Genomic DNA, 27,812 nt, shown 5'->3' on the forward strand with positions numbered 1-27,812 from the left:
ATATCTAGCAGGTAGCCTCCAATTCCCTTTACGCATATTTCGAGTCTTCTACGGAAGTTACTCAACAGATCTTGCAGTACTGGCATTGGAATTCGATTAACTTTCTCCCGAGTCTGATCCTTCAGTTCTTGGATGGTGTGTGGTGCGTCACACCAGAAGAGTGGCGAAGTTTTACAGAAGCTTGAAATTTAGTGTGAACTTCAATACGAGATGATTTTAAAAGTTGTGTCGAAATCTGACAGAAAACCCTAAGATTCTGCCCGTATGTAAAGTACACCAATGGCAAGACGCTATCAGTATCTTCATGCGCGATAACAGTGGTGATGTTCTTTATGACAATGCCACTAAAACAGATTTTCTAAACCTGGTTTTCCTTAAATTCTCCACAAAAGAAGACAAAGTAAATACTCCAGGATTTGAAGTGGAATTGGCAACATGAGTAACTTAGAAGGAGCGAAGGAGCTTAAGACACTTAGAAGAGACAAGGCTTCCGTTCCAGACAGCACACCAGTTAGGTTCCTTCCAGAGTATGCTGATAAAATAGCTCCATCTACATCTACATCTACATCTACATTGATACTCCGCAAGCCACCCAACGGTGTGTGGCGGAGGGCACCTTACGTGCCACTGTCATTACCTCCCTTTCCTGTTCCAGTCGCGTATGGTTCGCGGGAAGAACGACTGTCTGAAAGCCTCCGTGCGCGCTCTAATCTCTCTAATTTTACATTCGTGATCTCCTCGGGAAGTATAAGTAGGGGGAAGCAATATATTCGATACCTCATCCAGAAACGCATCCTCTCGAAACCTGGCGAGCAAGCTACACCGCGATGCAGAGCGCCTCTCTTGCAGAGTCTGCCACTTGAGTTTATTAAACATCTCCGTAACGCTATCACGGTTACCAAATAACCCAGTGACGAAACGCGCCGCTCTTCTTTGGATCTTCTCTATCTCCTCCGTCAACCCGACCTGGTACGGATCCCACACTGATGAGCAATACTCAAGTATAGGTCGAACGAGTGTTGTGTAAGCCACCTCCTTTGTTGATGGACTACATTTTCTAAGCACTCTCCCAATGAATCTCAACCTGGTACCCGCCTTACCAACAATTAGTTTTATATGATCATTCCACTTCAAATCGTTCCGTACGCATACTCCCAGATATTTTACAGAAGTAACTGCTACCAGTGTTTGTTCCGCTATCATATAATCATACAATAAAGGATCCTTCTTTCTATGTATTCGCAATACATTACATTTGCCTATGTTAAGGGTCAGTTGCCACTCCCTGCACCAAGTGCCTATCCGCTGCAGATCTTCCTGTATTTCGCTACAATTTTCTAATGCAGCAACTTCTCTGTATACTACAGCATCATCCGCGAAAAGCCGCATGGAACTTCCGACACTATCTACTAAGTCATTTATATATATTGTGAAAAGCAATGGTCCCATAACACTCCCCTGTGGCACGCCAGAGGTTACTTTAACGTCTGTAGACGTCTCTCCATTGATAACAACATGCTGTGTTCTGTTTGCCAAAAACTCCTCAATCCAGCCACACAGCTGGTCTGATATTCCGTAGGCTCTTACTTTGCTTATCAGGCGACAGTGCGGAACTGTATCGAACGCCTTCCGGAAGTCAAGAAAAATAGCATCTACCTGGGAGCCTGTATCTAATATTTTCTGGGTCTCATGAACAAATAAGGCGAGTTGGGTCTCACACGATCGCTGTTTCCGGAATCCATGTTGATTCCTACATAGTAGATTCTGGGTTTCCAGAAATGACATGATACGCGAGCAAAAAACATGTTCTAAAATTCTACAAGAGATCGACGTAAGAGATATAGGTCTATAGTTTTGCGCATCTGCTCGACGACCCTTCTTGAAGACTGGGACTATCTGTGCTCTTTTCCAATCATTTGGAACCCTCCGTTCCTCTAGAGACTTGCGGTACACGGCTGTTAGAAGGGGGGCAAGTTCTTTCGCGTACTCTGTGTAGAATCGAATTGGTATCCCGTCAGGTCCAGTGGACTTTCCTCTATTGAGTGATTCCAGTTGCTTTTCTATTCCTTGGACACTTATTTCGATGTCAGCCATTTTTCCGTTTGTGCGAGGATTTAGAGAAGGAACTGCAGTGCGGTCTTCCTCTGTGAAACAGCTTTGGAAAAAGGTGTTTAGTATTTCAGCTTTACGCGTGTCATCCTCTGTTTCAATGCCATCATCATCCCGTAGTGTCTGGATATGCTGTTTCGAGCCACTTACTGATTTAACGTAAGACCAGAACTTCCTAGGATTTTCTGTCAAGTCGGTACATAGAATTTTACTTTCGAATTCAATGAACGCTTCACGCATAGCCCTCCTTACGCTAACTTTGACATCGTTTAGCTTCTGTTTGTCTGAGAGGTTTTGGCTGCGTTTAAACTTGGAGTGGAGTGGATACTTAGGTATCATATATGACCGCTCGCTCAACGGAAGATCCGTACCCAAAGACTGGAAAGTTGCACAAAACATACTAATACCCAAGAAAGGAAACAGAAGTAGCCCGCTGAATATCAGGCCGATATCACTAACGTTGATTTGCAATAGGATTTTGGAATATATACTGTGCTCCAACATTATGAATCACCTCGAACAAAACGAATTCACCTCAAATAACACGAATTCAGAAAATATCGATCTTATGAAGAGCAATTAGCTCTTTATTCTCACGAAGTAGTGAGTGCTATCAACAGGGGATTCCACATTTTTAGATTCCCAGAACGCTTTTGACACCGCTTCTCACAAGCGACTTTTAATTAAATTTCGTGGGTGTCGTCTCAGTTGTGTGACTGGATTCGTAATTTCCTATCAGAAAGCTCACAGTTCGTACTAATTGACAGAAACTCATCGAATAAAACAGAAGCAATATCTGCCGTTCCTCAAGGGAGTGTTAAAGGGCCTCTGTTGTTCCTGATTTACGTGAACAATTTAGGAGACAATCTGAGCAATTCTCTAAGATTCCTTGCAGATGTTGCTGTCATTTACCGTCATGTAAAGTCATCAGATGGTCAAAACGAATTGCAGAATTATTTGGACAAGATATCTGCGTGGCGAAAAATGTGCAAATTGACTCTAAATAATGAAATGCGTGAAATCGTCCACATGGGCACTAAAAACAATCAGCTACATTTCATGTAGACAATGAATCACACAACTCTAAAGGGTGTAAACTCGACTAAATGATTAGTGACTACAGTTACGAATAACTTAGACCGATCACATAGGCAATGTCGTAGGGAAAGCAATCCAAAGACTGCGATTTATTGGCAAAAGACTTAGAAAATGTAACAAGTGTACTAAAGAGACTGCTTACACTACGTTTGTCCGCCCTCTGCTGGAGTACCGCTATGCGGTGCCGGATCCACATCGGATTGGACTGACGGAGGACAACGAAAAAGTTCGAAGAAGCGCAGCTCGTTTTGTATTATCACGAAGTACGGGAGAGAGTGTCACAATCTGATACTCGAATCGGGGTTGCAGTCATGAAAACAAATGCGTTCTTTCTTTTGCGGCAGTAACTTCTCATGAAATTTCAATCACCAACTTTCTCTTCAGAGTGTGAAAATATTTTGTTGGCGGCCAGCTACGGAGGGAAAAATGATTATCATAACAAAATAAATCATATCTCACACGGAAAGATTTAAGATTTGGTTTGTCCCACGCGCTGTTTGAGAATTGAACGGTAGAGAAGTAGCTTGAAGGTGGTCGATGAAGCCTCTGTCAGGCGTGTAATTGAGAATTGAACAGTAATCGTGTAGATGTAGTTGCTGATCTGATATTTCAAATGACGCCAAAGGCAGAAACCGCAGGCTGAAAAGGTCAGAGGATCTTGGAGGCCAGGAAATGTACCCGTTTTTTGAGATGAGATGACGGGAAATATGTTCTGTAGCGCGTTAATGGAATGCCGCGAGGTATGGTTTGTGGTTCCATATTTTTTGGAAGCACATGTTTGCAGTTACAGGGAAATCAGCAAGCTGTCACACTAGGCAGTGGTGCAACATGTGAACATAACATTCTATATTCACTGTAACAGCGTTGCTGCGATCGTCTTAAAAAAAAAGATAAGGCCCTATGATTCCAAACGACGATACGCCGCACCACACTACAATTCCCTGACTCTGAAGTGGTGTTTTATGAATCATTTTGGAATTTTCGCGTGACCAGTGTCCAAGGTTTTGCTTGTTAGCAAAGCCTGACACATAAGAATTGACCTAAAAGCTCAAGATCAGATTGCCGAACAGGCCTGAGATGCTGTCATGAGGTCCAACAATTCCCAGCAAAAGAATAGTATCTCTGGGAGGTCGTCCGCATTCAGTTTTTGCACTTTCTGAATTTTGTATGTGTGGTTTTGCAGTTCCTTATGCAATTTTCACCGTTCACTGCGATCCAACACATCAGATTGCAGTGCTTGCTTGCAGACCGCCTGGGACTTCGGCGGAAGGCATCTTCCAGTCTCCGGTGTGCACATGCGTTTTGCACTTTGAACCATCATCTTTCGCACCATGTCACCCGTTTCCTCGAAGTTCTGTATCCACACTTTGATAGTATGTGTCGACGGGACTGGAGCATGGCGTCCGAAATTGTAATGAGCACGAAATACACACTGCGACATCTCGATTGAACATCGATATTAGGGTCAATGGCAGAGCTTTGTTGTTCAGATGGCACCAATTCCGTTTTCTGATTCCTAACATAACATATTATTTTAGAGTTGCCAAATTTCCCGTTTCACTGTCGCACCTTTATTATGTGTAGACAGATACTATGAACGATGTTGGAAGTTAGGTGGGGTGACAAGATAAGAAACGAGAAAACTCTTTGTCAAACTGGCGAGGATAGGGACACGTGGAAGACATACTGTACACAAGAAGAAGAGACGCGATGATACATCATGCGTTAAGAGGCTAAGAAAGAACTTCCATGGTACTTGATGAAACAATGTAATGGAATTAACTGTAGCCGGTCGGTGTGGCCGAGCGGTTCTAGGCGCTACAGTCTGGAACCACGCGACCGCTCCGGTCGCAGGTTCGAATCCTGCCTCGGGCATGGATGTGTGTGATGTCCTTAGGTTAGTTAGGTTTAAGTAGTTCTAAGTTCTAGGGGGCTGATGACCTCAGATGTTAAGTCCCATAGTGTTCAGAGCAATTTGAACTAGGTGAGGCAAGAAAAGAAACAAACAGGTAAGGGATCATATTGGAATGAAAAGTTAATCATGTGTTCGGAAAGTCTAACCAGGCATATGAATGCTAGGTAGATTCAAGAAATTCTTTGCTTGATCCCAAAAGATAAGCCAAGACCGAACGACTACCTAATGGAGGACGGATGGTTGGCAATGGAAAGCATGCTGAAGATCAAAGTGCGTAAAAAACTATACAGGAGGTCTGTGATCAGAAGTCGACATTATATGACTGTGATCATCATGACCGTAATGATTAACGACAGAGCAAAACCTGTAATAAAATCTAGAACCTCTGAATGGTATTGAAATATGCATGTATAGTCTGTGTTGTTATGCAGACTATTACGACAGCACGAAGTTTTATTCACGATACGCATACGATTCGGTGGCTTGACGCGCACATAGTAAGTGGTCTTCCAGCTTAATTGTCTCATGATATTATTTGTCTCCTCATTTGAACAAGGAATTACGATTTTTTATACTTGAGAAGTCAGATAAATAGAGCATACCCATCACAGCTAACATTGATTTACTGTATATCCCAGAATTGGAAGACATACACTGACCAGTCACGTTAATGTGACGATCTGTCAGAAGCCTGAACAATCACATTTTGCAGCTGATCCATTAACATTAAGTCTTCCAGAATGAGGAGATCACTCAGGAAATGCAACGCAAACGTTCTCCAGAGCATAACGCATGCAGGGTGTTTTTATTCATATATTTTACGACATACACACCACCAGCCATCTCTCTGATGGAGCATAAAACTCAGTAGACGACCAGTTACAGTACTGGTATGCAAACTCCAGCATTCGTCGTCGATTAACACGTCAGCACGAGTGTGTGAACCAGGCATCTGCTGCGGAGACCCATAGGCAGCGACGTTGCTGAACGGTGGATGAGGTGCCACTGTTTCCTTTGGTTCATCTGGTGGTTAGTTGGTCTACGACTGCACGCCGATTCACCCGTAAGCATCCCCGCAGCCGTCGGTCACCCCTGTCATGTGCTACATGTGCTGCGCCACAGTTGCCTCGGCGCCGGTTCTGGATAGCGCCATTTTGGCATGCACGATATAGTTTAACCATGGACCCGCCAGGTTAGGCGAGCGCGCTAACGCGCTGCTTCCTGGACTCGGGTAGGCGCGCTGGCCCCGGATCGAATCCGCCTGCTGGATTCACGACGAGGGCCGGTGTGCCAGCCAGGCAGGATGTGGTTTTTAGGCGGTTTTCCACATCCCTATAGGTGAATACCGGGTTGGTCACCACGTCCTGCCTCACGGCTCGCAGACCTCTGAACACTTCTGCTCTATTCCATGGATTACATTAGTCGCAGACAGTTGGGGTACACTAATTCCTTCCTGGGGTGTACGGGTTGGCGGCAGGAAGGGCATCCGGCCAATCCTTCAACTAACACTGCCACATCCGATTAACCATGACGACCCTGCGTATCTGTGGGACAAACGACACAGCAAAAGAAAGAAAGAAAGACACTTTAACCATGGCAGCGCGCGAACAGTATATAAACTTAACTGTTTCGGAACTGTCTCCCTCCTTGGCCCAAAAGCCAATGATCATATCCTTTTGGACGTCAGATAAATCACTCCGGCTGGCCGGAGTGGTGGAGCGGTTCTAGGCGCTTCAGTCTGGAAAAGCGCGACCGCTACGGTGGCATGTTCGAATCCTGCCTCGGGCATGGATGTGTGTGATGTCCTTAGGTTAGTTAGGTTTAAGTAGTTCTAAGTTCTAGGCGACTGATGACCTCAGAAGTTAAGTCCCATAGAGCTCAGAGCCATTTGAACCAAACCACTCCGTTTCTACATTACGACAACGACTGCACTGTGTCAGTGTCCACTAGAGCCGCTTTATATACCCTCCACTGCTAGTGCTGCCACCTGTCATCTGTAAATGGTTATTGCACGTTGACGTCGAACATAGACGGTGGTCACATTAACGTGAGTGGACCGTGTAGAAGACGGCTAGGCAAATTTTATCTCTAATTCCATTAGTCATTGTTGCAGCAAAGAAATCATTACAGTGCCTACCTATCCAGATTGCAACTCTGAATTAATTACTTAGAAATAAATTAGCGTGTAAAAAAAGCTGATTTCTATGTAACTGGAAACAGTGGGAGGCTGCCTACATTTAGATGTTATTCACTAATACTTCATTACATAAACAGACTTTCTTGCTAAGTGTGACAGTCTCAGTATCGCCAAAATATTCTCGTACAGTGTCAGTTCTCCAGACTGGAAGGAAAGGCAGAGGGAACGTGTAGTGCAGAACTCACCATGATGCACTGGCCCGTCCGCTTTCTGCTACTTCAGCGACTGACGTTTCGATGCGACGCATATTCTCAGCGGACTGCCCCACTACGTTATCTGTCGCAGAAAAGAGCAAAAACAAAACGAATGCACTCTGTTACTGTTATCCTCGAGCGGGTGGTGATAAATTGTCTCACTTTGTCGCAACTGCTACGAATCATTTTTTGTTGTGTTTTCCACACTGACGGCAGAGATGCATCAAAGTCTCGGGATGCTGTTGCAGATAATTTCGTTTTATTTTAAATGGATGCTCGAAACTTGAGACGTCAGTAGTACAGCACTTCTGAATCCTGCTGAACCCGTCTGGCGAAAATAATTATTGCATTAGATGAATTATGTGCATAAAGATAAGAATAAGAAGATACATTACCACAAACACTGGAAAAATTCAGATGTAAGCACTCTGAAGTAGTTTTATCATAATATTGTCCATTTGTTTACAGCTTATTTTTATTTAGGTGATTTCGAAAACTGGGCTAAGAAGAAGAAATGATAATAAAATGAGCGTTGCGGAAGACGTAAAACAGTACAGAGCCTACTCGAAGAGTAAATGCGAAGCTCTATACTATCCTAGGAACGATCTGAAACATTGCGCTTTTAATGAAATCCGACCCATAAGTGATGAACAATGCGATCTGACTTCTACCTTATATACTGTAGCGACAAGGAACTCTCTCAGTCGGCCGGTGTGGCCGTGCGGTTCTAGGCGCTTCAGTCTGGAACCACGTGACCGCTACGGTCGCAGGCTCGAATCCTGCCTCGGGCATGGATGTGTGTGATGTCCTTAGGTTAGTTAGGTTACGTAGTTCTAAGTTATAGGGGACTGATGACCACAGATGTTAAGTCCCATAGAGCTCAGAGCCATTTGAACCATTTTTTGAACAACAGAATAATGAAAGGCGATTTAACAGGCTAAATCAACATAACTTGAAACCATAATCTTTGCAACCAATTTGCTATAGCTACTCCCTATAGGAGTTAATGAATCACTCCTTGTAGGAGTAATTCGTCCAGTGCAAATGGAAGTACACGTGGTATACCACAACACCTAATAAAGTGAAGCGTCCTCGTACTGTAGCTAAATATCGTCTCCGTCACTGCAAAAAAGTGCTTTAAAGTTCCACTGCTACACCCACTTACCATGTTAACTGATAATTCCATTTAAAAATACTCTCTCTGCGGAAGGCAGATTATTCTCTTTCTTAATGAAACTGAATGTGATTCTCTTGTGAACGAGGTTCTTAAGCGACAAGTGAGGATTTAAGCTAAGATCAGAGGAGTGGAAAATGACTTTGTAAGATTCGCAAGTTACATGAATACTGAGTAAACATGTATATATTGTACAGACAATGAATACAAAGTATCATATCCTACATACAACTGCCCCTCAATGGACAGTGTGATTTTACATGACCAACCATTTCGGTATTCATATCTGCGCGCATAATATTATTTAATGAGTGGAAAACCAGTGGGAAAGACAGCTTACAGACGCGGATGAATGAAGTGATCCCCAAATGTTCCAACAAAGTTGTGAAACGGAACAAATAAATTAATATTTCTCCCATGAATTAAAAATTATAGCATGTGAATAAATGTGGAAAACCGCGTAACGTATAGCTACGCTAAGGCCACCTAAGCAAGCAACCATCTCGCCATAACCCTAGACGATGTCGTTCCAGTGTGGCTATTTCAAAATGACAAGACTGGCTTCTATACTAAATATTTCACCACGCCCAAGCACGAAAGCAGAGTGTGTTCACAGTAGCAGGCGGAAGCGAAAGTTCCCTTTGACCACAAGCCTTGTAGGGCCTCGTATTCTAATTCTCCGCGCCAAGCAATGCTACTTGGCTGGACAATCTCAGAGTTTAAATCGCTTGGTTAAGACATGCCTTTTCAGCTACTCCAACAGACAGAGGAATGACGGTACGTTCTCTGAGAGATACGAGTGCTTATCTATGTGCATATGAATATACATTACGAAAGATGGCTGTAACAGGTGGTTGTCATAGGGTTCAATGTCTCATCGATGGCGAGTTCGCTGGATATGCAGCAAAAGCTGTGATTTCACAAGGACGGAGAAGAATATCGATCGCTTTACGGAAACCACGAAAACCTGAACATGAAAGATCAGCCAATGAACTGAACCAACTCCAGTTGAATAGCGTGTTACCAACAATTCCTTGTTTCGGGCGGTTTATAACCAACGTAAATTTATACGTAGTTCTCGTATGTTTGAGATGACACTGCTCGCTCAGCATCAACAATGAAGTAAGTAAGGTTAGAGTTTTATATCTCAACGACGATGAAGTCGTTAGAAGCGGATTGCTAGCTCGGGCTTAGCAAGGATGAGAAAGGTGTTGTTTTCTAAAGAGCTATCCGAGCACCAGACACTTATTGTCTTCTATAGGCGTCAGTGGCCGTTCGGTTAAAGGCACTGCAGTCTGGAACCGCAAGACCGCTAGGGTCGCAGGTTCGAATCCTGCCTCGGGCATGGATGTTTGTGATGTCCTTAGGTTAGTTAGGTTTAACTAGTTCTAAGTTCTAGGGGACTAATGACCTCAGCAGTTGAGTCCCATAGTGCTCAGAGCCATTTGAATCAATCTATAGACGTCGCCGATCGCAGCGCCGTATTCTGCCTGTTTACATATTTCTGTTTTGAATACGCATGCTTATGCCAATTTCTTTGTCGCTTCAGTCTATTTACTCTGCTGTGGATTCTCTCCAGCGTCCTACACCAAGGAAGATTCATTTAATGAAGCGGAAAATACTGTGGAGGCTGGCCGTTTTTGGTAATCTGTTGTGTAATATTCTATGCATGCGTACCTCCATATGTTCATCTTGATTTATTTGTTCTGTTCTTTCTTTTGTTTAAGTTTTCTGTGACCTACTGCATTACGTCTGAATCTGCATGTGACTCTTACATTTTGATGCTGTTGTGGATAGAGACGCGGAAACGCTAGAGAATTTGTGGTGAAATGCAGGAGGTCATGCAGAGGAAGGACATTTTAATTTTATCCATATTTTGCAGCTTAAAAAGTGACTGTATTCAAGACATTGGAGGTAGGAATTAAACAACTCCTTCAGTCACAACTTTTTCGTGTTTTATTAACTACACGATGCATTTCGGACTCTCTGGGTCCATCGTCAGGTGTAATTTGTCTTAGTACGGTACATGTTTTATTTCTTCTCCTGATTGAGGTGAAATGCATATTCCTGTCACGAAAAGGTTTAATGTTAAGTTATGAATTTCGTAAGTCGAACGCAGAAAATATGTGCAAAATAGTGGAAAATGAACAAGATGCAGATTTGCACACACATCTTTATAAACACTTGTATGAAGTGACATGTACTAAAACGACGGAGAAAAGAATGTTTGCCGGTACTAAAACGTTAAAAATGCTTTCCTTGGATTATGTGGTAAGTTAACACTGTTCATTTTCCACTATTTTGTACATATTTTCCACGTTCGACTTACGAAATTCATTACCTAACAGTAAACCTTTTCTTGACTGGAATATGTATTTCACCTCATTCAGAAGAAGAAATAAAACATGTATTAAGACAAATTACACCTGACGATAAACCCACAGGATCCGAAATGCATCGTGTAGTTAATAAAACACGAAAAAGTTTAGACTGAAGGCGTTGTTTAATTCATACCTCCAATGGAAAGACATTTGGTGCAGGGGTCTAGCACTTGAAATTCAACACATACAAACGTAACTTACTGTGCGTAAATAGTTGGCAGAAACCAATAATAGATGATCGCACGATTCCGGAAAATTCACTTGGAGCAGTCATAGCCATAAAATATCTGGTGTTCATGCACGGAGCGACGTAAAGTGGATCGATCACATAAAACTAATCTTAGGAAAGACAGGTGTCAGAGAACGATTCGTTGCATGAATCCGGAGGAAGCGTAGCCTACCCACGAAGGAGATAGCTTACAATATACTTGTTCCATTGATATTTGAGTATTGCACGTCAGTTTCAGACCCTTAAGAGATGGGAGGGATAAAATAGAGAATACCCAAACAAGAATAGTGTATTTCCTGACATGGGCGTTTAGTAATCGGGAAAGTGTCAAAGAGAGTTCGCTCAACTCCGGTGACAGGCACCACGAGAGGTGTGGATCACGGTGTATTTTAAAAATTGAGATATCGTACGTTCCTCATACGTATACCACACGAAAAGATCGAGAAGGAAAAATTAGACAGATTCGAACTCATACGGAGGCTTACTAGCATTCTTTCTTCACGTCAGCCACACTCGATCGGAACGTTAAAAAGGGAGATTGAGGGAAGAGTGTCTGTGGTACACAAAATACCCTTCGCTACACATAGTGAGTCGGCTTGCGGAGTATAAATATGTAGCTGTATTTATGCTTCTGACAGGAATACGAAAAAGTCAAGAAAGTTAAGAAATGAATTGGTATCTTCAAAAGTGGTCGTTATTTCTGAAATTGAATCCACTTGAGGGACATCCTGAATGTGCAGCCACAACTGAAATAGTTTATAAGGTGCGCAATATAGAACTGGGCGATAGGCGGTGATAGGTTTATGCAATCACTTACTTTATGTAAAGAATGATCTGTGAGAAAGCGCTACGTAATCCAAGTGCCACATTTAGTGAATGATGACCTCGGACAAATGTGGTAACGAATCAGGAATATTTGTTTTAGAACGAATCCAACTGTGTTTTTATATCGATCTGTTACTACGAATGAGGTGATAGTCCTATGACTGCAAAAACAAAGTACCAAGGAAGATGAAGTAAAATTCAGCTACTGGAATGGTTTTGTTTTGTGTTTTCAGGGATGCGGAAGTGATTACTCTAGTTGATTACATTGGAAAAGATTAAACAATGACTGGAGAATGTGAAGAAAGTCACCTGGAGTAAGGTTACTATAATTCTCTCCCAAAAAACAGGGACAAATGACTATTACCGATGAAATATAGCGCACTGTCGGTGAAATAAGTATTACAAATTTATTTGACACAGTTATAACATGGAATTCTTTGCAGTAAATTGCTGTTTGTATTTTTGTGATTAGTGTAGAGAGTCAAGGTATTTTAATATTTCGCCACTGGAGATAAATTTATAGAATGCAGAACAACTGACATCCATCACATTATTCTGGATTTTAAGAATGGCTCTAATTGATGCCAAATTTAACATATTTCATTCTTCAGTCAAGTGAGCATTCATTATGTGAGAACACTCTCGCTACCTGAGCACTCTGGCCAGGAAAGAGAGAAATAAAACTGGATCATTATCAGCAGCTCGGAGCTTGCTCTACTGAGACACAGCTTTTGAAGAAGAGTTTCTGTTACTTAACAAACTACTGAATTCTGCTTATGAATTAGATTTTTTCATAAATGACTTACGACTTTCATGAAAGACTTCACGACTTATGAAGTTAGGATGGGAATCATGAGATGCAATAAAGAGGTGAAAACACGTATACCAGTTTAACGACTGGAATTTATTTGATTTAGTGTTTAGTACTACAAATAATACCATATTTGAATATGAGTGGTCATACAATGAGCAGCCGTGAAACCTTGTTATTTCTCTGTGATATTTCTACCGCAGCGGATGATGGGCAAAAGTTTATGCTGTCAGCAATGCACGAGATGCTGTTAACTGCTTACCCTGCACTGCTCCTTCCCCCTCACTCCGCTCTAATGTAAACTCTTCAAAAATTTGTCGTCCTGAAAGCAAAATGTAGTGTGTTAAAATTAATGACGAAGTTATAATTTTTTTCACCTTGCCCAAAATACCAAAAAGAAAGTGCAAATGTTCTGACAAATGTAGCGAGAAATATTCCTTTATTAAAAAAGGCAGAACAAAATACCAAGCCTTCCGGTCGTGTAAGAGTTGCAGATATAAACCATTACATTGAAAATTGGAAATATGACGTATCATCCTCAAATACAAATAAAACTCTCACAAATTTTGTAAAATGATATAGTTTAGGAGAAGAAAAAGACACTGCAGCAGAATTGTGTTTTGCATACCATGTGGTAAAAATAATCGATCTTTTGCTTCTACAGACTGTCTTAATAAGTTAAAAACGAAAATATTCAATGATTGAAAAATTGACACTCAGTATGCCTCAACTAGAACACAAATGTGCCTGATTAAGCAAGTTCTTGCACCTAATTTCGTTGAGCTCTTTCGTAGTGAACTTGAAAGGTGCTCATTTTATAGCATTAGCACTGTCGGAATTAACCACAAAAATGAAAAAAAAATCCACTTCTGTTTCGGTACTTTACCAAGACAAGCATAAACATAAAATTGTTGGAACTTGATAGTTTAAAAGGAGAGATGTTGTAAGTAGGCTGTTTTGGTTTTTATATAGGTAACACCACGTACCGCTCTGTATGAAAATCACTGGCTGTGCTGTGTGCAGCCTGTGGCTAGTTTGCATTGTTGTCTGCCATTGTAGTGTTGGGCAGCTGGATGTTAACAGCGCATAGCGTTGGGCAGTTGGAGGTGAGCCGCCAGCAGTGGTGGATGTGGGGAGAGAGATGGTAGAGTTTTGAAATTTGTAAGACTGGATGTCATGAACTGCTATATACATTATGACTTTTGAACACTATTGAGGTAAATACATTGTTTGTTCTCTATCAAAATCTTTCATTTGCTAACTATGCCTATTAGTAGTTAGTGCCTTCCGTAGTTTAAATCTTTTATTTAGCTGGCAATAGTGGCACTCGCTGTATTGCAGTAGTTCGAGTAACGAAGATTTTTGTCAGGTAAGTGATTTGTGAAAGGTATAGGTTAATGTTAGTCAGGGCCATTCTTTTGTAGGGATTTTTTAAAGTCAGATTACGTTGCGCTAAAAAAATATTGTGTGTCAGTGTGTCAGTTTAAGCACAGTCATGTATAAAATGGTTCTAAGGGGACGTTTCATATGGCGTCCCTGCCAGGATTCGAACCTGGAATCTTCTGATTTTTTCTTGTAGTTTGTGTAATTAGTGTAGCTTTTGTTTATTGCTAGTGTGTAATTATAGAGAGAATTTCCTTTCTAGTTGTAGTTTTTCATTGTTGTACAGTAAAATAGTTGTGGCATGCATGTAGATTTGCAGCAAGTATTTTGCAGCTGCTCTTGCAATTAACGAGATATTATTTTCAGTGCTATGTTAATGTGTTCTCTTATTTTTGATCCTCAGGGGGGGTACACGCTTACTTTGTGTATCATGTGTTTGGCAAGCACAAGGAGCCCTAGCTAATACGGTATTTGCTTACACAACTTTACACATCGGTACCATATTTCTCTAAGACATAATTACACAGATATCTGATCATTTAACTGAGAGAGACAAACTTTTTTACTACGGCAGTGACAGATGTTTATGTAATTACACCGTTGGATAACTTCACACTTACGAAATTGTATTTTGTCTGTACTTTGTAGACTGTTCATATTTTTTCAGACCCATTGTGATATTATGAGAGCTTTGAATGATATATTTGGTATGGGATCATGATTTTTAAAGTACATTTGAGGCAGATGACACTTTTTACATGAGCAGAGAGTTTTTTTTAGGTTTTTAAATTATTGGAGGAAGTGTAAGTAGGCTGTTTATGTTTTCTTATTGGCAACGTTACGTAGTGCTCTGTATGAAAATCACTGGCTGTGCTGTGTGCAGTCTGTGGCTGGTTTGCATTGTTGTTGGCTATTGTAGTGTTGGGCAGTTGGCTGTTAACAGCGCATAGCGTTGTGCAGTTGGAGGTGAGCCACCAGCAGTGGTGGATGTGGGGAGAGAGATGGCGGAGTTATGAAATTTGTAAGACTGGATGTCATGAACTGCTATATACATTATGACTTATGAACACTATTGAGGTAAATACATTATTTGTTCTCTATCAAAATGTTTCATTTGCTAACTATGCCTATCAGTAGTTAGTGCCTTCCGTAGTTTGAATCTTTTATTTAGCTGGCAGTAGTGGCGCTCGCTGTATTGCAGTAGTTCGAGTAATGAAGATTTTTGTGAGGTAAATGATTTGTGAATGGTATAGGTTAATGTTAGTCAGGGCCATTCTTTTGTAGGGATTTTTGAAAGTCAGATTGCGTTGCGCCAAAAATATTGTGTGTCAGTTCAAGCACAGTCTTGTACAATTTTTCTATGGGGACGTTTCATATGTCGACCCTTAGCCGAGGATACCTCACTGGAATCTTCTGATTTTTTCTTGTAGTTTGTGCAATTAGTGCCGCCTTTGTTTATTGCTAGTGCGTAATTGTAGAGAGAATTTCCCTTGTAGTTGTAGTTTTTCATTGTTGTACAGTAAAACACTTGTGGCATGCATGTAGATTTGCACCAAGTATTTCGCAGCTGCGCTTGCAGTTAACTAGATATTATTTTCAGTGCTATGTTAATGTGTTTTCTTATTTTGCTCTTCAAATTGGCCTTTTCTGTGTTGTCGTGTGAAATATTGTGACAATAATGGCGTGTGAAAAACGTAATACTAGGCTCCAAAGTAAACTGAGAAATGACAGTGAAGACGAAATCAGTGTGTTAGCGCCACCGCTTAATGAATTAACTAATGTTCAAACTAGTAATTTGATAATTGTGCATAGGGAAATGAAGTGGGCTGCAAACAATGGCGTAGGCAGTGAAACAATTAGTGAACAGGGAAGCATTATCGATCGATCGCTCGGCAACAGCTCGCCTCAGGAATCCGAAATGACAGAACACAATTTTGCAAATACTGTAGACTTAGGTTTTGGGTCCTCACCGTTTTCTCAAATGAGTCAAGACACATTTTCTGCTTGTCAAAATGTGAATGTTGCCGGTGAAAATGCACTGCCAAAAAGCATAGAGAAACAGATTCCAGACACTAATACATTATTATTGCAATTAATGCAACAAATGGAACAAAATCAGAGACAAACACTGCAAAATCTTCAAAAGTTAGACACAGTGGAACAAAATCAGAGACAAACACAGCAAAAGCTTCAAAAGTTAGACACAATGGAACAACACCAGAGACAAACACAGCAACAGTTAGACGCAATGGAACAAAATCTTCAAAAGTTAGACACCACACTTGAACAAACACGTGAAGATTTAACTACTGAGTTACATAAAATCGAATCGAAATGTCAAAAAGTCTGTAATGACGTAAAAACGCAAATTTGTGAGCATTTCCAAACTATTTTTTCGCGTCATGAAAATGCATTACAGAATCACGAAGCAACCATAAAATAACTGCAAACTATTGTTCATGAAAATCACGACACCTTGCAAGCTAAAATTGATTCAGTTGCATCTACCGATTCGGTTATGCACCTTGCAAAAACTCAGGAAAACTTAAAGGACACAGTAGATACGATTTCAACACAAATGGACACTCTGAAACTTGGTTCAGAAAAACACACAGAGGAAATAATTTCACTAACGGATAAAGTAGCCGAACTTTCAGATCAGTTCACTAACTTAGCTACAAAGGTAGATGATGAGCTGAATGACACAAGACCTGTAGCCATCACTGACACAGAAGAGTATGAACAAATTAAGAAATTCAAACAAAATCAGAATCAAATTAATACGCAACACAAAAGAGAAATCGGGGAAGCACAAGATCAGTTGGCACAAGTAATACAAAAATTACATATTTCAGAGGATACTCGCGCTCCAACACGGGAAGAGGGACTTAGAAATACGCAAGAACCACAAAATAATAACACAGGACACTTCGGAAATTATGAAAGAAATTGGCAAGGCACACCGAATTTCGAGATGGAACCGCCGAAACGACGTAACAATGACCGACATGTGACTCGCCGACATGATGATTTTGACTATAAGCTGTTCATTACTACACGTAAATACAAAACATTTAAGAATTCTGACAACGACATTCATCCACAAGCATGGCTCCATCAATTCTCTCATTGTTTTCCTCCCAACTGGTCGTTAGAGCACAGATTAGAATTTATGTGTGGCTACTTAGAGAATGAACCAGCTGAAAGAATGCGATCAGTCATTCACGATTGTCACAGTGAAGCAGAATTTTACCATGCATTCCTCTCAGCATATTGGTCTCAAGCTACATAAGACCGAGTAAAACATAGCATCATGGTGATGAAACACTTTGAACAATCTGAATTTTCCAGTCTTGTCAAATATTTGGAAGACATGTTGCACAAGAATCAGTACCTGTCAAACCCATACAGCCCCTCAGAACTCATCCGCATTTGCTTAATCAAATTACCTGAACATTTACGACATATTATTTTGGCAGGACGTTGCAAAGACGACATTGAAGCTTTTCAGGGACTCTTACAAGAATTAGAAATTGACACTGATAATCGCGGAACGCGAAAACAGGAACACAACAATTACAGGTCACATCCGTCGCAATTCCGCGATGAAAGAAATAATAACTGGACACGGCAAGGCTATTCTCACAACACAAATCATGACCAAAACAGACACCACCCGTATGACAACCGTTGGCAGAGTAGTAATAATTACAGGGAAAGATCACCTCTCTGCGGTAGTGAGTATCACAGAGACAGAGAAACAGACAATATGGGAACCAAAATAATTATTATCAAGAGAGACAGAATAACTTTAGACGCAACAGTCCAGCAAGCAGTTACGATTCAGGGAGACATTCTCCACCACGTGACCAACAAGAAAGAAACTATGGAATCTACCGACATGACGACAGACGATATGATCGTAACGACAGAGCTGAATTGCATCAGAACTGGCGGGATTCAAACAGAGCAGGGCCCTCTCGACAAGGCGAATTTGTAGAAGCTAGGTCTCCAAATCCCAATAACGACGCGCGCCAACAAAGACACAATAAGCAATGACTCATACCGCTGGCAGCCACAAAACGTACATATGAAACTGACGACGCAGCTGCCGTAGCTAGTAATTACGTAAAAATGGAAGACATTAGGGACATCTTACTCCAGGAGCACGACGTAAAACATAACAACATTGTATATCCTGTGATTCACATTACAGTAAATGACGTAAAATTTACGGCAGTACTTGACTCTGGCAGTCCCATTTCAGTAATTAGTGAAACAGCCTTTAGCAAATGCAACAAATCGAACGATTGTCCCACACTTCCGTTATGTAAGATTAAATTACAAGGTGCAATCTTTGGAAAAAGTGTAGATGTACGCCAACAAACCAACTTAGAATTCTTTTGTCAAAGCCACAGCTTCTCTATGAACTTTCTTATTGTTCCATTATTGTCGACGGAAATGATACTGGGAGTAGACTTTTTGAATGAATACAAAGCAATCTTAAACTTTCACGATGCTGAAATAAGTTTAGAGAAAGAAGGTAAGTCAATAGCTTTGAAATTTGAAGATTGGCTCTCAAACCATGACGAGGAAATTAATCGGCTTTACCTTCTGTTAGACAACAGTTCGGAATTTTCTACGGAACTAGACACTAACAATCACTCTGCAAGTACTTGCAGGGATGATATCGACGGCATATTTGAAACTAATGAGTTAATACAGAATAAAATTCAAACGATTGAGAATTGTAATGACACTGATAGGCAAGACCTTTTTGAGATTTTACAAGCACATTCCACAGTTTTTACTCACAAAACAGGAACAATCAAGGGATTTCAATACCAATTTCGTGTTCGTGAGCATACTAAATTTTGTGTTAGACCATACGTAATTCCAGCACATTATAGGGACCGTGTTAGAACAGAAATACAATCTATGCTTGACGAGGGCATTATTGAGCCTGCAGTAAGCTCATACAACAATCCATTACATGTTGTTGAGAAGAAAAATGGATCGATCAGGCTTGTCTTAGATTCGAGACAGATCCATACTATCATTATTCCTGAAACAGACAGGCCGCAAACGTTGGAAGAACGTCTTCAAAATTTTAATGGTGTAAAAGTGTTGTCTTCCATTGATCTCAGATCCAGCTTTTATCAGATCGAACTTCATCCAGAATGTAGAAAATACACAGCTTTCCTTTGTTTCGGCGTTTGTTATCAGTTTCGGAAACTTCCTTTTGGTTTGAACATTTCTTCGGCAGCATTCGTTCGCGGGCTAAATTCCATATTACCTGAGTTCTTAAAACGTCACATCACGTTATATGTGGACGATATTCTGATAGCAGAAGCCTCATGGGAACAACACAATCGCATCCTCAACAGCGTCTTACATATTTTTGCAGAATCTGGAATTACAGTTAACTTGGAAAAGTCTGAATTCGGTAGGACAAAGGTGAAGTTTTTGGGACATATTATTTCTTCTGAAGGCATTCAGCCGGATCCTGAAAAGTTAGAAGCAATCAGAGCCATTCCAGTTCCATCCACAAAAAAACAAGTCCGCAGTTTTCTAGGCCTTGTAAATTTTTACCGTCGTTTTCTGAATTTGCAAATTCTTGTTACACCAAAGCTTTGTTCTCTCACTGGAAGAAATACTATTTGGAACTGGGACGAACAAGCACAGTTGGAATTCAGTTCTTTGAAAGAATCGCTACTTAACGCGCCAATACTAGCTCATCCAGATCTGTCACAAGATTTCTGCCTTAGCACGGATTCTTCTAAAGTCGGTCTTGGTGCCCATTTATTTCAAGATGCCACAGAAAATGACACTACTGTTTAGAAAACCATTGCTTTTGCTAGCCGAGTGCTAACAAAATCTGAAAAAAATTATTCTGTTACTGAATTAGAAGCTTTAGCTATCGTTTGGGCATTTAACAAAGTCCGTTTCTTTCTTTCTGGTAAGCACGTAAAAGTATACAGTGATCATAGTGCATTAAAATTTCTTATGTCTTCAAAATTAAATCATGACAAGTTAAAACGTTGGGCATTGTTTCTGCAAGAATTCCACTTCACAGTAGTCTACATTCCCAGCAAGGACAACATTGTTGCGGACACACTGTCACGCGCACCGGCTGGGCTTGAGAAAAGTAACACAGAAGGCAACCTCCAGAAAAATTTCAGTATTCTTTACATTCAGAAAGTCGCCTTTGAAAACTTCATCACCACATCTTTAAAGGACATTGCTCATGAACAAGATAAAGATCCGATTTGGAAAGACATCAAGAGCAAATGGCATGATAAGACACACACACAGATTCGGCATTATTATCTGGTTAGAAACAACATACTGTTCAAACGCTGCAATGTTGATGACAAGCTATGGGTACTTTGCATTCCTGACGATTTTGTTAATAAGCTCATTTGGTACATTCATTTCAGCTATGCACATTTTGGCCCACGAAAATGTTATCATATTCTTCGAACGACTTGTTATTTTAACAATATGGAAAAGAGAATTCGAAGAGTCTTGTCTATTTGTAAACTTTGTCAAAAGGCGAAACCATCTACTATCTCACATCGTGCTCTGTTGTTTCCTATCATTCCTTCTAAATTAAAAGAATTTGCTGCTGTTGATCTCTTCGGACCCATTGTCAGAGCATCGAATGGATTTTCCTACGTTCTAGTCACTGTTGAACTTACTTCAAAATTTGTTTCTTTCACTCCGTTATGTAAAGCCACTGGACGGTCTGTATCCAACGCCTTTGTTAAAAATTTCTTACGTGAAGTTGGCCACGTTGCTAAAGTCATTTCAGATAACGGACCGCAATTCAGATCTGCTTTTTGGTCACGCATGCTTCGGAATCATAAAATCAAACCTGTTTTTATTTCAGTGTACTCACCACATTGTAACCCGTCTGAACGGATTATGAAAGAAATCAATAAGCTTTGCAGACTTTATTGTCACAGAAAGCATCAGCATTGGGACAGATATTTACACTTATTTCAAAATGTGCTGAATGAAATGCCTCATGATTTACCACCTACTCTTGTACTAAAGAATGAAGAACCACCGAACAGAATCAGAGAGCTTGTACCTTTCCCGAATACACATAAACTTCGACACAAATACATAAATCATTTGGCTCTTAAAAATATAAAATCTGCAGCAGACAAAAGGAGAAAACTACACGGTAAAGCAAATGCAAAGAAATTATATATTGGTCAGAAAGTTCTCATTAAAGCTCATTCATTGTCACATAAGAAGAAACACTTGAGTCACAAATTCTTTCTAGTTTACAATGGACCTTACAGAATCCGACGTATACCACATGATAATTGCGTTGAAGTTGAAACTCTGCGTACTAGGAAGAGTAAAGGTTTACACCACATTTCACATGTAAAACCGTTTAATGAAAGATAATCTGTTTTTAACTTTGTCTTTGCCATAAAACTTTTCACTTCACATTTCTAGTATGCATTGTCAGACTTAGAAACTGTTACCATGCTACAATGTTTGAAGTTAAATAGCCAATCAAGAACCAAGAGAACTTATTTAAACAGAAATTACGAATGCATTGTTATAGTGAACAGACGTCACAGTGTTATTGTGTGTGTACGTTCTTGCTTGTTAGTTGCACGATTACGTAACGACTATAAGGCTTACATACTTAGAACATATACTGGTACTGCTAATGAGATTTTAATGCAACATTTTGGTTTACTTGAAAATACATTCTGGATTTAAAGTACTTTCAGTGAGATACCAGATGACACAGTGGTTAGTTTATGTGACAGCTACACGATTTTATCACGACGCTACTAATGAGTGACAATTTACAATGTTGCTTTTGCGGTGTTTCTGTTTTATATCTGCACAGTTTTTCTGTGCTATTCTGGAAAGTAAAACATGTTTTAGTAGTAACTTTTGTGGTATAGCTACAATGAGACTGCCTTTTCTGTAGCACAACAATACATTACATTATAGTACTTTCTTGATCACGGTAAGGTACGTAATAACTACAATATCTTTACGCAAAGCATTTCACTTTTCTTTATGATGAGGTAAGTACATTGACTTCTACAGAACTTAGCTTTCGGAGGACGATAACTATGACACTTCCACAGAGATTATCTTACAACAAGATGCACAGTTTAGCGCTACAATACACGTATTTGAGTGATTAATTTTGTACTTAAAACTTTTATTTTTAAAGATTTTTGAATCACAAAGACACAAAGAAAGTTTTCGGTGATACATTTCATTCGATTGCTGTAATCTGTAACACCTGAGGGTATAATTACATTAATCCTCAGGGGGTACACGCCTACTTTGTGTACCATGTGTTTGGCAAGCACAAGGAGCCCTAGCTAATATGGTATTTGCTTATACAACTTTACACATCGGTACCATATTTCTCTAACACATAAATTACGCAGCTATCTGATCATTTAGCTTAGAGATAAACTTTTTTTACTACATCAGTGACACATGTTTAGACAATTACACAGTTCGATAACTTCACACTTATGAAACTGTATTTTGTCTGTACTGTTCATATTTTTTCGCAACCATTGTGATACTGTGAGAGCTTTGAATGATGTATTTGGTATGAGATCATGATTTTTAAAGTATGTTTGAGGTAGATGACACTACTGAAATGAGCAGAGAATTTTCTTTAGGTTTTGAAATTATTGCAGAAAGCTACGACGTTTTCGAGGTTTGACTGAGGTGTTATGATATTATTACGACGACGATGTGTATTATGCTGTTGAGATATGTTTATGATCAATAAGATGATGCTACAGTATATGAGGAATTTGATTATGCTACATATTTATTATGATGAAATATTGAAGAAGTGTCGACAAATATGTATATGTGTAAAAAGGTAAGGAATAATGAGTAGTGGTTAGGGACTCTGGTTTGTGAAAAAGGTTGTTGGAAACCAAGAATCATACTTTAAGAGTTATGAAATGTATGTAAATGCGTGAATGTATTACAATGCCGATGAAAATTTTTTGGATGCTGTTATATCAATAGGATTTTGTTTCTACACATTTGTAACGCAAATTCTCAACCTGTGGAATTTTTTTTATATGAGACTGCCACTGTAGCAGAAACTGCTGTCGTAAATATTTCAGTGAGAAAGGTAAGTGATCTTGACGTAATGCGTTTTGGGCGCCCAGCTGAGAGGTAGTCGTCTGACAAAAGAAAGCCATAGGTGGAGAAAAAAAGAGGCCATTATCCTCGCCATTGACATTCCTTTAGAGAAAGCATCGCAAATACGACACGCTCATTGCTTGGAAACATACTTACATCTGCACACCTGATTATGACAAGCGTCTTTCTAAGGGAGTTGAGAGAATTTCTACTAACTTATGAAATGTCACATGACTATTGAATGATATTTTTATGCTTTGCTTTTCATAGTTGCTTATTTAATTTGATATCTAGTTTCCAGCTGTGTTACAGCATTGGTTTTATAAAATAAAATAAAAAAGGAGCACTTGGAAAGGAAAGAACAATGAGAAGGGACTAGTAACAGTAACTGCATACATAATTTTCTTTTCAAGTACATGGTAATATTTTTTTTTACAATAAGTTGTTGCGGTGCACCACTTTAATTACATAGACATTAAGATGTGACATAGATATTAGACATGGCCATCTTTACTGTAATATTTTTTCTGCTTGAGCTTTGTCATTTTTAGATATAAGTTATTGCATTTGCTGCTGCTCTTTGCCAGGCACAATGTTACTGAATTTGACTTTGTATTACTCTGTTAAGCCAGTTTTACTACTGATTTATTTTTCTTGTTGCTGCACATTGGCTCATATCAGTTGTAATTTTGCATTTTATCTGTTAATTTTGATTTACTGCTGCTTGCTTTGCAAATTGGCATTTTTTGTCATTGCTGTTTGTGTTAATTTGTTATGTGCTGCTGCATTGCCTCGTCCCTTAGTTTAGCATCTGAGCTCAGTAGATTTAAGTTAGCTTAAGATGGGGTAGGCTATATAAGAGAACGAGTTGTGATGAATGGAAAGAAATGCATTGAGAAGCTATAAGAAAATGGTTCGGCCAAAAATAGTAGTGTACAGTGGAGAAAAACTATTTTTGAAAGAGGATGTGAACAGAATACAGAAAGCAGGCTTAGATAGGACTTTTTGAGAATAATGATGAAAGAAGATGCAAAATACTGCCGTAAAACAAACCCTGTCCTTCCCTTTTGTCTTATCCCTCTATGTGTTTGTGTACCCTTGTGTATTTGTGTTTTTCCTGTCTTTATGTGTTTAGCTGATGTTGTTATGTTGTAGAATTTTTCTACTACTCAGCTACATTCACTACGATGAGGAATACTGTTACCCTCAAATATAATTTGCATTAATACTACGTTATTTACTTTGTAAAGATGTTTAGACATTATTTATTCTGTTTTGTTTTAATGCTCATGTGTGAAGTTGATGTTTCAATAATTATTCTGATCTTTTATGTATTTACTAATGTCATAATTCCTGTAACACTGATGTATATGTTTATTTCTATCATGTTGTAAAGCCTGTACTACAAATGTTATCTGTATCGTTATGTTCTTTAATGATGTATTTTGTAACTTTGTAATTGTATTCTTCTGTTATAAAATTGTAATTGACACCAGTTCATCATATTATTAACTTGTAAGTTACATTTCACTGCACACATTTCTGTTGGTCATAGTATATGGACAATATGTGAGAAGTAGGGACTGTTAGTGTTTGCACATGTGTTAATAATTCAGCAAGGGACTGGATAACAGCATTGCTGGTTCTAAGGACAATTAAAAAAAATTTTGTGAGTGCGCAAGTGGTGGTTTATGGACTTGTGGACTTGCCATATTCTCTGCAAGACTCTTTGATGGTGATTGTGCACCTGCACAGTCGCAACAGATGGTTGCTGGCCGTCTCTGCAAGGACTACAGTGGGTCTGCATCTTTGATGACCCACCAATACCATTATTTCTACAAGGACTACAGTGGGTCTACACCTTTGCTGACTCACCAATACCATAATCTCTACCAGGACTACAGTGGGTCTGCTCTTTGATGACCTACCTACCACTATTCTTCAAAACTTCGACTGACTCTGCTGTGGGTTTGCTCTGTTGTGGCCCATTACCTGACTGCATATGAAGAGTCAGCATTATCTTTCTGTTGGAAGGACAACACTACTTCTTCAAGACTGCATGGAAATCCACTACTTCCGTGTGCATTGTCTTTTACTGCTCAGACTTTGAGAAAAGATATGGTAGTTTTACTGTGATGAATGATCAAGACTGTCTTTATGGACTGAGAGAAAATTTTAGCTTTTGACCAACATTGTATTAATAAGTGTATGCATTTGATAGCTTTCGTCCTGTAATTATGAAAAATTTTTTCAAATCTGTATTGGCCAGTGCCCAAAACAATTTGTAAAATTTTTTGTGGGGAGCATGGGGGCTATGTAAGTAGGCTGTTTATGTTTTCTTATTGGCAACGTTACGTAGCGCTCTGTATGAAAATCACTGGCTGTGCTGTGTGCAGTCTGTGGCTGGTTTGCATTGTTGTTGGCTATTGTAGTGTTGGGCAGTTGGCTGTTAACAGCGCATAGCGTTGCGCAGTTGGAGGTGAGCCGCCAGCAGTGGTGGATGTGGGAAGAGAGATGGCGGAGTTGTGAAATTTGTAAGACTGGATGTCATGAACTGCTATATACATTATGACTTTTGAACACTATTGAGGTAAATACATTGTTTGTTCTCTATCAAAATGTTTCATTCGCTACCTATGCCTATCAGTAGTTAGTGCCTTCTGTAGTTTGAATCTTTTATTTAGCTGGCAGTAGTGGCGCTCGCAGTAGTTCGAGTAATGAAGATTTTTGTGAGGTAAGTGATTTGTGAATGATATAAGTTAATGTTAGTCAGGGCCATTCTTTTGTAGGGATTTTTGAAAGTCAGATTGCGTTGCGCCAAATATATTGTGTGTCAGTTTAAGCACAGTCTTGTACAATTTTTCTATGGGGACGTTTCAGAAGCTACGACGATTGTGAGAGTTGACTGAGGTATTATGATGTTATTATTACGATGACTATGTGTATTATGCTGTTGCGGTATGTTTATGATCAATAAGCTGATGCTATATGAGTTATCTGATTATGCTACGTATCTGTTATGATGAAATATTGAAGAAGTGTCGACGAATAAGGTAAGGAATAATGAGTAGTGGTTAGGGACTCTGGTTTGTGAAAAAGGTTGTTGGAAACCAAGAATCGTACTTTAAGAGTTATGAAATGTATGTAAATGTGTGAATGTATTACAATGCCAACGAAAATTTTTTGGACACTGTTATATCAATAGGATTTTGTTTCTACAGATTTGTAATGCAGATTCTTGACCTGTGAAATATTTTTATATGAGACTGTCACTGTAGCGGAAACTGCTGTCGAAAATATTTCGGTAAGAAAGTTAAGTGACCACCTCCACGTAATGCGTCGTGGGCACCCAGCTGCACGACAGACGCCTGCAAAAAAGCCATTAGTGTGTGCCTTTCAGAGGCACAGGTGGAGAAGAAAAAAAAGAGGCCATTATCCTCGCTATTGACATTCCTTTGTAGAAAGCATTGTAAATATGACACCGTCAAACTTGAAAACATGATTACACTATAGAGTTCTTAATTTATGATATTTACTGAAATGAAATGATGAGAAACATTTCATGTCTATTGTCTTGCTAGTTGAAAGATTGTTTACTGCATTATGAAATGCCATATGGCTAGTGAATGACGTTTCACGCCTTGCTTTGCCTATTTTGTTTAATATCTAGTTCCTAGCTGCACTGCAGCATTGGTTAAAATAAAATTTTATAAATGTACTAATATAAATATTTTATGCCTACAGATCCAGTAAAAAATAACTTTGTGATGGATGTACTCCAAAAAAATAAGGGAGCACAAAAAGACATTTCTACTTCACAGGAATTGCATCATAATTTTTGTCAGTGACTTGGTAACTTGTCTGCTAGAGCAAGTTACAGTGATGCATCACTCTAGTGTTAAGATGTGACATAGGTATTAAACATGGCCATTTTTACTGTAATATTTCTTTCTGCTTAAGCTTTCTCATGTTTAGATATAAGTTATTGCATTTGCTGCGGCTGTTTGCCAGGCATAGTGCTACTAAATTTCACTTTGTATTACTCTGTTAAGCTAGTTTTACTACTGATTTATTTTTCTTGTTGCTGCACATTGGCTCATATCAGTTGTAATGTTGCATTGCTTGGTAATTTAGATTTACTGTAGCTTGCTTTGCCAATTTCCATTTTTTTGTCATTGCTGTTTGTGTTAATTGTTTTGTGCTGCTGCATTGCCTCGTCCCTTAGTTTATGCATCTGAGCTCAGTAGATTTAAGTTAGCTTAAGAGGGGGTAGCCTATAAGAGAATGAGTTGCAATGAATTTGAAGAAATGCACTGAGACGTTATACAAGAAAA

The 27,812-nt window shown here is 39.5% G+C and overlaps 1 protein-coding gene across 1 annotated transcript in view; it reads right to left on the reverse strand.

Moving 5' to 3' along the window:
- The window catches only part of LOC124776630, a 35,205-nt gene extending 27,592 nt beyond the window's left edge, over positions 1–7,613 (reverse strand). The window contains exon 1 of the mRNA XM_047251718.1: positions 7,505–7,613. Coding sequence (XP_047107674.1) covers positions 7,505–7,507 — 3 coding nt within the window. The 5' untranslated portion in view covers positions 7,508–7,613. The remainder of the gene's footprint in view (positions 1–7,504) is intronic.
- Between the last annotated feature and the right edge of the window lie 20,199 nt (positions 7,614–27,812).

This window comes from Schistocerca piceifrons, chromosome 2 (genome assembly GCF_021461385.2).
Source record: "Schistocerca piceifrons isolate TAMUIC-IGC-003096 chromosome 2, iqSchPice1.1, whole genome shotgun sequence".
NCBI lineage: Eukaryota > Metazoa > Arthropoda > Insecta > Orthoptera > Acrididae > Schistocerca > Schistocerca piceifrons.